Below are 10,100 nucleotides of genomic sequence, written 5' to 3' on the forward strand. Positions count from 1 at the left end.
AACACTGTAGCAGAAGCAAGCACCGGTGCCCTCGCGCCCGCCGCCCACCCCATCGCCCAGGCGGTGGCGGCCCCGGGGTCTCACCTCGGCGCCCTCCCAGCAGCCTCTCCGCCTCCCTTCCTGCAGCCCATCGGCTGTGACGGGGTTCTCTTCTCCACCCACACGCTGGACAAGTGCGGCGTCTGCCAGGGCGACGGGAGCAGCTGCACCCACGTGACGGGCAACTACCGCAAAGGGAACCCCCCCCTGGGTAAGAGCCTCTGGCGCCCTGGGTCCAGGGCCTGGGTTAGCCTGCCTGTGGCCGCCGAGTGACCGTGCAGGCTTCTTCCCCTCCTGGCCCCCCGCCCCCCCGATCCTCTGCCCAGGCCTGGCGGGGCTGGCCCAGCAGCTCTGGAAGGACCCCTTGGGGACAGGACTGAGAGCAGCTCTGTGTTCGCACCCCTGGATCCCAGGTGCCCTGGTACGCACGGGGCTGGGGGACCCCCTCCGACTCAGCACAGCCTACAAGGAGGTATTAGCCCCGCTCGTAACAGGGGGAAACTGAGGCACGCGTTCAGTCCTCACCGCTGACCTGAGGGTGGGGCCTGGGCACATGGATTCTGGGGGCTGAGCTCTCAGACCCAAGTCTCCAGGGCTGAAAGGACGCACTGGGTCCCACCGGCCTGGCCGACCCAGCGCAGAGCCGGCCCCTCTCTTTCCCAGGCCGCGGCTTGTCAGCGGCCTCACCGGAGCATCCAGCTCTGGGGTCTACGGGCTGGGCCGACAGGGGGTCCGTGCATGTGCTGGGACTTGACGCTTTTGGAGGGATGTCGCTTATAATATTCGGGGTTAAACTGGAGGCATTCTTGGGTCTCGGTTAATGCTGTGGGATTAAACTGGGTTATCACAGCCTCTGGACTGGGAGAGGCAGGGCAGCTCAAAACCCATTTAGCAGATGGGGAAACTGAGGTGCAGGGTGGGAACTGCCTACTTGAAGTCCCCCACAGAGGCAAGGCACGTCTGGACTGGAACCAACCCCTGGAGAGCCCCCAAGGACCTGACTGTTGGGACCGTGCCTCTCCTGGAGGCGGAGCAGATGTATAATTTCGGAGTTAGTGTTAGAGCTTGGACGTGGGACCCAGGGATGAACACGCCGACTGAGGAGGGTCAGGGTAAGAAAAGGAGAGGTGTCTTAGCGGAGGCCCAGCTGGACAGGGCTCTGAATAATGCCTGACAGGTACAGTGAGCACAGGCCACTTTCTCTGCAGGGCTCACTTTGGAAGGAGTGTGGGCAAAGACGTCGTGTGCTTCCTCCCTTCCTTGCACACACCTGCCTGCAGGACCTTCTGCCAGGTCCCGGGGTGTGGACACAGCAGAGGCAGCATTCGGGCAGTGGTCTCATCTGAGCACTGCCTGTGTGCCGGGAGCTAGAGGGTACGGGGGCCCGTGCCTGCACAGAGGTCTCAGCCTGGGGGCCTGGGGGCTGACACGGAGCCAGTCCCACACATTTCTTCCAAGTGCCTTCTGTGCACAGAGCCACGCACAGCAAGCCTGCCCCGCTCCCACCTCACAGCAGCTCCTCTGGGCAGGCCCACACTGCTGTCATGTTACAGGTGTGGAAGCAGAGAGGCTACGAAACCAGGTTAAGGTCACCCAGCCAAAAGAGCAGACTTGGGTCTGAACCCAGACAGCGTGATCCCGGGTCTGAGGTCCTAAGAACTGACCCACATGGTCCCCTGGTAGACGTGTGCATGGTAACCACGGGGAAGAATCTTGTGAGCTGGTCGCTAATTTAAAAATAAGTATATGTAAATGAAGATCATGGAGTCCGGTCCCATCACTTCATGGTAAATAGATGGAGAAACAGTGGAAACAGTGGCAGACTTTATTTTTTGGGGCTCCAAAATCACTGCAGATGGTGATTTCAGCTATGAAATTAAAAGACGCTTACTCCTTGGAAGAAAAGTTATGAGCAACCTAGACAGCATATTAAAAAGCAGAAGCATTACTTTGACAACAAAGGTCCGTCTAGTCAAGGCTATGGTTTTTTCCAGTGGTCATGTATGGATGTGAAAGTTGGACTGTAGAGAAAGCTGAACGCCGAAGAATTGATGCTTTTGAACTGTGGTGTTGGAGAAGATTCTTGAGAGTCCCTTGGACTGCAAGGAGATCCAACCAGTCCATCCTAAAGGAGATCAGTCCTAAATATTAATTGGAAGGACTGATGATGAAGCTGAAACTCCAAATTTTTTGGCCACTGGATGCAAAGAGCTGACTCATTGGAAAAGACCCTGATGCTGGGAAAGATTGAAGGCAGCAGAAGAGGGGATGACAGAAGATGAGGTGGTTGGACGGCCTCACTGACTCGATGGACATGAGTTTGAGTAAACTCTGGGAGTTGGTGATGGACAGGGAGGCCTGGTGTGCTGCAGTCCATGGGGTCACAAAGAGTCAGACACGACCGAGTGACTGAACTGACTGAACTGATATGTAGACCTTCAATGGCTAGCCACTCCAGTATTCTTGCCTGAAGAATCCCATGGACAGAGGAGCCTGGCAGGCTACAGTCCACGGGGTCACAGAGAGTCAGACACGACTAAGCAACGATGCACAAACCTTCATTTAAATAAGAGATATTTAAGCAAAGTCAACCAGTTAATCCTAAAGAAAATCAACCCTAAGTATTCACTGGAAGGACTGATGCTGAGCTAAAGCTCTAATATGTTGGTCTCCTGATGCAAAAAGCCAAGTTACTGGAAGAAGACCCTGATGCTGGGAAAGATTGAGGGTTGGGGAGAAGGTGACAGCAGAGGATGAGATGGTTGGATGGTGTCACTGACTCAGTGGATGTGAATTTAAGCAAACTCCAGGAGATGGTGAAGGACAGGGAAGCCTGGCATGCTGCCGTCCATGGGGTTGCAAAGAGTCAGACACGACTGAGCGACTGAACAAGCGCAGTCCTCACTTCCTAATCGTTTTACCTCGAGAGTTATTGCTGAGTCTGTGGCACCCGGAAGTACTAGGGCAGCAGGTAGATGACTGTGTCCCTTTCCCCAGCCCCGCACCCAGCGACACCGGTTGGCAGTTTGAAATTGGCCACTGCGACAGGAAGTGTTTGCACCCCGGAATCAGGCCAGCACTGCAGGTCACAGCACCTGCGCCCCCACCAAGAGGGCCAGTAGTGAAGCGTTTAGGGGCACCCTGCTGGCTGGAAGGACAAGCTCAGGGTCTTCAGGTGCCCGTGAAGGGAAGCAGCCTGTAGAAGTGTCTCATCTGCCAGGGGGGCCCACATGTTCCTCAGGTGACCTGAGGGTCGGCCCCGGCAAACCTGATTCCAGAACTTTCTCACCATCTTCTCCTGGAAGGCTTTTCATTCTTAAGGCTTTAAAAATCTCCCCTCCTTCTCCCCAGCGAACCCTCTACCACCTTCCAGCAGCACCCCCTTCCTCAGACCCTGCCCCCAAAACCCTTGGTCCCTTTGTAGGGGGCTCTGCGGGAATCTCCGTGGTTGCCTCCTCACCTGCTGGGGCCTTTGATGACAGGCCCCGAGCTGGGGCCGCGTGCTCCCTCACCTACATTTCTAATGTAGCAAGCCTGTAAAATCAGTGCGATGTTATGACAGTGTGGGTTTCTAAAATAATAATAATGAGAGCATCCTCAGGGTCAGACTCTGAGCTACCCAGAATCCCCTCCATCACCGAGCGTGGGGGCCGTCATCCCTGTGTGTGGATGAGAACATGGAGGCCCGAGGCTCCAGCAGCTTGCCCAGAGCCACGTTGGTGATAGCAGCAGAGCAGGACCGAGGACATTTGACTCTGGCTGATCTATGACCTGCGGGGCCTGTGGCATCCCTCAGGAGGAACAGGGCAGGTACTTGGGCGTGGCACCCATGGCCTCGATAGGAAAGTGTCTTGGAATCCAGTACCACTCAGGCCGTGCTGGGGAGGCTGGTCAGCTCTCCAGACTCATAGGGGGTTCCCACAGCACTGTGCACTCGCCCCTTGGGGGCCTGGGTGCAGCTCTTGGGTGGGGACGGGGCTGCCCTGAGACACTGCCTCTCGCCCACCAGGAGCACAAGAGGGTGGTGACCGCCATCCAGAGCTGCCTTTCCTCTCGAGAGGCGCCGGTCACGGCCGACCCGCGGCTCACCGCTGTCCTCTCCCCCAGGTTACTCTCTGGTCACCCACATCCCGGCTGGCGCCCGAGACATCCAGATCGTGGAGCGGAAGAAGTCTGCGGACGTGCTGGGTGTGTATGTGGGGCCCGGGAGGCTCGCCGGGCTTGCGGATTTACAGGGGGTGAGATGTAGGGGTGGTGGGTGAATGGGGGGCGTTTGACCTTGCAGAAGAGCGGTGGCCCTGGAAGCCGCAACTCTGCCTGTGTGTAAGTGTCTATGGGGTGGGGGCTGGGGAGTCATCGGAGGCTGACCTCGTCCCAGGTGTGGAAAGACCTCACACTCCGGGCAGCTTGACTCAAGAGGGGGCTGTGACTCAGGTGGTGAGCGCCCCGTCTCCGGGCAGCCTGGCATGGGAGAGAACTGGAGGTGCCAGAGGCGGCATCTCTGAACCCCCGTCCTGCCCCAGGGTCTGAGGACTGACAGTCCGGGGGTGAGAAGGTTGAGGCAGAGCAGGATGGAAGTGGGCAGCCAGTCGGAAGCCAAGGGTGACAAGGAGCAGGGGTGGGATGCAAGCTCCCACCTGGGGCCTGGAGTTGATGTTCTGGCCACTGGCCATTCTGGTGGGGAGCCGGACTCAGGTGGGGTCTCTGACTTGAGGATTCTGGAGTAAGTTGCGTGGTGGCCAAGGCAGTGAGGCCCACCTGGGTGACCATGTCTGGAAGGGCTCCCTGTGCGGCTGGAGGTTGGTGGGGCCATGCACCTTGTCTGTACCCCTGGGGAGCCCTTTCTGGCCGAGGAGGATAGGTATTGACAACTGATCTCAGCCAGGCAGGCCAGGGACCCAGGCAGGCAAGCTGTCCCCGAAGCCTGATGCACCTCCCTGCCTCTCGAGGCATCTTCTCGGGGGCCAGGGCTGGCAGGGTGCAGCCACCCTTCCTAGGGAGTGCTGGCATGGGGGTGGGGTGTTTGCTAAAGGCCCCCGGGTTGAACCCTGCACAGGCTGTCAGCCCCAGGGTCTGGGCCCCTGAGCGCCAGCCGCTGACCCGGCTGGTCTGCAGGCTCCAGGCTCCAGCCCCGGACCCGAGCGGGAGCCCGGCCTCTGCCAGGCCGGTTGCTCTGTGGCCCGCGGGGGAGGGCGGCGAGGCCAGGAAACACCGTGTTCCCAGAGCTGGCTGCAAAGACATCGTTCTTGAAACAGACGCGTGGAAATACCGAGGGCGGCCCGGAGCGCCGGGGAAGCCGCAGGAAGGAAGGTCATTACTGTCAGGAAGCGGGTTTTGGACGCGGGCCGGGGATTTAACCCCGTGCGCAAGCCCGGCCCCGCGGGTCCCCTCGCCCGGCCCATGCTCTTGCCCCGTTGTTTTTGATGGTGCTGCACGGAGGGTGCTCTTCCAGCGGGCGGAGGCTGCTCGCTGTGTCTGTCTGATAATAAATTAACTGCCGGGCTCCGCCGTGCGTGTTGCATCAGGAGCTTTGGAAACTAAGCTCTTCCCCGCCTCAGGCCAGTTCCTGGAACGGGACATCCTCTGGAAGAGACGCTGTCCCCGAGGTGGAGCCCCCCACCCCCGCCAGCCCCGAGGCCCCTGGGGAGGGCCAGCCGCCCGGCTCCGGGCAGACGTTCCAGCCTGTTGCCAGGGGTGTTTGGTGGGCGTGGGGGTTCCAGTTCCAGGAGCAGACGTCCTTCCGAGGTCCTCGGTTCCAAGTGTCCACCACACCCTGCCTCAGAGAGAGGCTGACTGGGAGCTCTGCCTGGGAGAAGGGGCAGCCAGGTCTCCCAGCCTGGCAGAGTTTCACGCTCCCAGCAAGAGCACCGGGCCGGTCCGCCTGGGGTGGTCTGGTAGGGCCTGCGGGGGACGCTGGGACAGGGCTGCAGTCTCTCAGCGTGGGCCCCGTCGGGGCGGGAAGCTGAGAGTGGCGAGTCCCCCCGGCTCACAGGGAATCTCTAGCAGAGCCGGGCTGGTGTCCTGGCCCCAACCTGGGTGACACCTGTGGTCCAGCGTGTGTCTAGACCTGGCCGCTCGGTCCTGACGCTCCTCATCGCCCTGCATCCCCAGGCCCTTCCGAGGCCACCAGAATGGCAGGACCAAGCGGGCCCTGGGCCAGCCACCCTTGGGTCATCTAGACAAGCCCTTGTTTATTTTAGGCTGGTTAGGAATGAGGACTCACGTCTCCCGGCCAGGGCCACATGCTGTGGCAGACGGAGCCTGCCACTCCCACACCACATGGAGGTTCCCGGCTTTGAGGGTTTGGGGGTCACAGGGCCAGGCTAACCAGAGAGCCCGAGTGTGGGGTCCCGCTCCTCCTGGCCCTTCAGCCCCCTCTCTGCACCCCCAGCCCCGGCACACGTGACTGGGCAGCTGTGGTGTTTCAGCTCTTGCAGATGAAGCCGGCTACTTCTTCTTCAATGGCAACTTCAAGGTGGACAGCCCCAAGAACTTCAACATCGCCGGAACCGTGGTCAAGTACCGGCGGCCCATGGACGTGTACGAGACGGGCATCGAGTACATCGTGGCACAGGGGCCCACCAACCAGGGCCTGAACGTCATGGTGCGCACCTGGGGTGGTTCCTTCGCTCCCCCGGTCACTCGCTGATTCACGCCCTCATCCCAGCCCTCACTCAGACTTGAGTTCCTTCACTGGCCTCCCAGTGACTCATGAATTCATTGGCCCATTCGCTCGCTCACCCTCTCACCTGTGTGGTCCTCCCCTCCCCTCCCCAGATCCTCAGTGCCAAGGACACGGCAGAGCTTGTCACAGCCATCCCCCGATGCTGGCCCCGGGATGCTCACGGCTTGGTAGCAGGGTGGGGGCCCAAACAGAGGGCAGGAGAGTGCAGCCTTTAGGCCCAGCTTGCCAGGACTCTCCCCAGGGCTCCTGTCCGGAAATGAAGGTCACTGCCACCTCGTGCCCGGCTCTGGAAGTGTAGCGGAACTGTCAGTGAGATCAGGGGGTGCTCAGAGGCAGTTCTGAGGCTCTCGGAGGCCTGCCGGCCTTCGTGGACACTGAGGGAGATGGCGGGAATGGAGCCCGCCCGCCTGGCTGATGCCACAGGCTGGCCCTTGTCAGCCGGCAAACCCCTTCTGTCTCCTGCCTGGTTGTTTCGGGCCCTCCCGGGGTGGGGGCTGCCCCGAGGGGACTAACAGATGAACCAGAGACCCTCTTCCCCGAATCCACCCAGGCGCGCCTTCTCCAGACCACCTCCTCCCTGATCTTAAAATCTTTTCCATCCAGGCGCCTGACCAACAGCCAAGCCAATTGCACTGTCCATGAGTCAGCATTTATTCTTACCTAGGGCCACCCTGCCTTCCTTACAAATTGGGTGACCACCTTGCACGCACTGCCTGAAGCTGACTGGGAGGGTTTTCTTTCACAGCAACTTTGCAGGGTCGCTCCGGAGCAGAGCTCATTTTCAGCTTGCACCCCCAGACCAAGCTGACCTGATTTCGCGTCAAGTCTGGCCGTTGTCCTCCTCTCTGACTTTGTCAGAAGGGTGCCCTACGCCGCCATAGCCATGAGCTAAGAGAGGAGGCTGGTGCGAGAGTCGTGGATGATGGCAGCTGGGTCACCTGCTGACCAGCTTTCTGTCGCTCTAGCCCTGGACTGCTGCTGGGCCCTCCCAACCCCGGAACTTAACGGAGCTGTGGGGCCTTGTGTTACGTTGTCCAGCTCTGGTCACTTGATGGTCTGTGGTCAAAGGGCCTTGTAGCCTGCCAGGAGCTTTTCCCAAAGCACATCTATTTGTTTTAGGTGGTATGGCCTTTCTCTAGAACGCTAGGGTCTACATCATCATTTTCTCAGCTAAGGTTGGCAGGAACTCCACAGTCCATCTTTCTCCACTACAGACTCCTCTGTTACTGCAAGGGCTGCTGGGTACTATGGCCCAGGTGGCAGGATGTATGCACCACCACCTGGATCTCCTGCAGAGCCCTTCCCCCTCAGGACCCCACTCAAAGCAAATCCTGTGTATGGATTGGACCAGTACTCCCAGACGTGGAATATGTTGTGTCCAAAATTCTTCATGATGGGGGAGCGTGAGATGTGGTCAGGTCCTTTCCTGTCCTTGATGACTGGACCCGGAGATTTTCACTGACTTGGGGCCAGTCTTCCCAGTGGTTAATCTCCGAGCATCTGGAGTACTCATCTGATAAACATGATGTTGTCAACCTAGAGGATCAAGGTCATGTAGAGTGGGATGGTTCAGACCCCTTTGTCCTGTGTTGTGACAGGGAGTGGGTGAGTCAGGGTGGCCCTGGAGCAGAGCCACACACACGAAGGGGCAGACGAGAATGTGCCAGACGGATGGCCACACACGGTCAGCTAGAGGGAGCATTAATCTGCTCTAGAAAAGCCGCCATATCGGCCCCAGAGCTGCAGGTGAGGCTATTGCTGGACTGAGTTTGTGGCAGTCCACCATCACCCTCCTGGCTCTGTCTTGCTTCCGTTGGGGTCAAACTGTTGAATTAAATGGGGGCCTTGATGGGGTCAGCACCCGCGCATCCTTGAGGTCTTTGAGCAGCACTGATCTCTCTGTTTTCCCCAAGGATGTGATGTGGTTTCTGATTTACCCTCTTGGATGAGGTTGGGACTCAGGTTCACAGGCTTCCCAATTATGGTATAGCTACTCCCTCCCAGGTCAGGGAGCCAACATGAGAGTTCAGCCAACTCCCAAGTATGCGTTTGGGGGCTGGGTGAGCCTTGGATACAGTGGACGGACTCTGGATCAGACCAGGGTCATCTTGGGGCCATTAGCTGTCACCCACGTGTTCTCACAGTAACGGGAGGTAGTAATGATGCTTTGGGTCCCTGGTCAACGAGGACCATGTGGACCCAGGTTCCACGGTGTCTGTTTCTCCACTGAGCAGTTCACCACGTAAATAGCTGTGAGTTTTTGTGGGAAAGAACTGGGGGAGCCTTCTTCCTGGGGACTTGGCCGTTCCATCCTTCAGTGGATTCTGGGTCTAAAAAGTGATCCAGGAGATAGAGCAGGGGTGGATACTTTAATGTGGCAGCTGCCTCTGCCCCGTGCGTATCCACCCTCGATTTCTTCTGATCGGATGGATGGAGATGCACCTTTCTGGGCCCACGCATCTGTCCCCAGGGCGTTCTTTGTTCTATCAGCTGTGTCCAGATGTGTCCTGGCTACCGTGGCAACCTTCCGGCTCATCACGGTACTTGAGCCCCCTTGTTCTGACTGTCCTGGAGAGCAGACGCAGCAGCACCTCTGGCCACCAGCCGCGGCCCACGAGGACCCCCGACACCAGCCCTCGGGTGCCCCTCTGAGTGGTGCTGGTGGCTCTTCGCCGTCACACTTCCTTTCACGGCGGCAGACGGCGTGTCCTCCAGGCCATCCTACAGAAAATAGTCGCCCGGCGCTCACCCTTTCGCCATCTGCCGCGGTGGTCCCAGAGTGGATCGTTCCCTCAGTGTTGGCCTGACCTCCTCCTGGGGCTCTTGCCAGTGTGGGTCCTCCCTCATCCTGAACGAGGGCTCCCCTGGGAGACTCCTCCTGAGGCCTCACTCAGCCTCAGCTTCTGCTGCCCCCGGCAGCTGGTCCCGCAGGCCCGTGACAGATTGCCCCTCTCCCCTGAGCAGCCTCATGGCCACCCTGAGCAGATGAAAAGGGGTCTGAGCGTGAACCCCCAGCCGGGTGGTCCAGGGAGGAGGCGGACACGGCCCTGAGGGAGGCTGGTGGGGTTTTGAAGGCAGAGACCTCTGTGCCATCTTCCGGCGAGGGCTGGGGGCTGGCTGTTGCAGGGGTGGAACGACCGCTTTCCAGGCCCTGAGATTCAGGGGAACCTGAGATTTCAAAATTTTCAAGCAGATTCACTGAGATCCCCAGGCTCCAAGTCTTCCCCGGGTCGGGCTCTTGGTGAGGTGGAGAAGCCAGCCTGGTTCTCTGGCCTCCGGTACACTTTCTAGTCCTGCCGGGGGACGTGCGTGTCTCCGTGCGACACCGAGGAGGCCCTCTGGCTCGGCCTTAGGTTGCGGGTTAGGTGGTGACGTC

At 59.4% G+C, this 10,100-nt stretch overlaps 1 protein-coding gene across 1 annotated transcript in view; it reads left to right on the forward strand.

The window, feature by feature from the left end:
* Positions 1–10,100, forward strand: part of ADAMTSL2 (ADAMTS-like 2) — a 31,357-nt gene that overhangs the window by 4,322 nt on the left and 16,935 nt on the right. The window contains 3 exon segments of the mRNA XM_010835193.1: positions 51–250; positions 4,147–4,227; positions 6,468–6,643. Of these exon segments, the coding sequence (XP_010833495.1) occupies positions 51–250; positions 4,147–4,227; positions 6,468–6,643 (457 nt within the window).

Source organism: Bison bison, unplaced genomic scaffold (genome assembly GCF_000754665.1).
Source record: "Bison bison bison isolate TAMUID 2011002044 unplaced genomic scaffold, Bison_UMD1.0 scf7180017845492, whole genome shotgun sequence".
Taxonomy (NCBI): domain Eukaryota; kingdom Metazoa; phylum Chordata; class Mammalia; order Artiodactyla; family Bovidae; genus Bison; species Bison bison.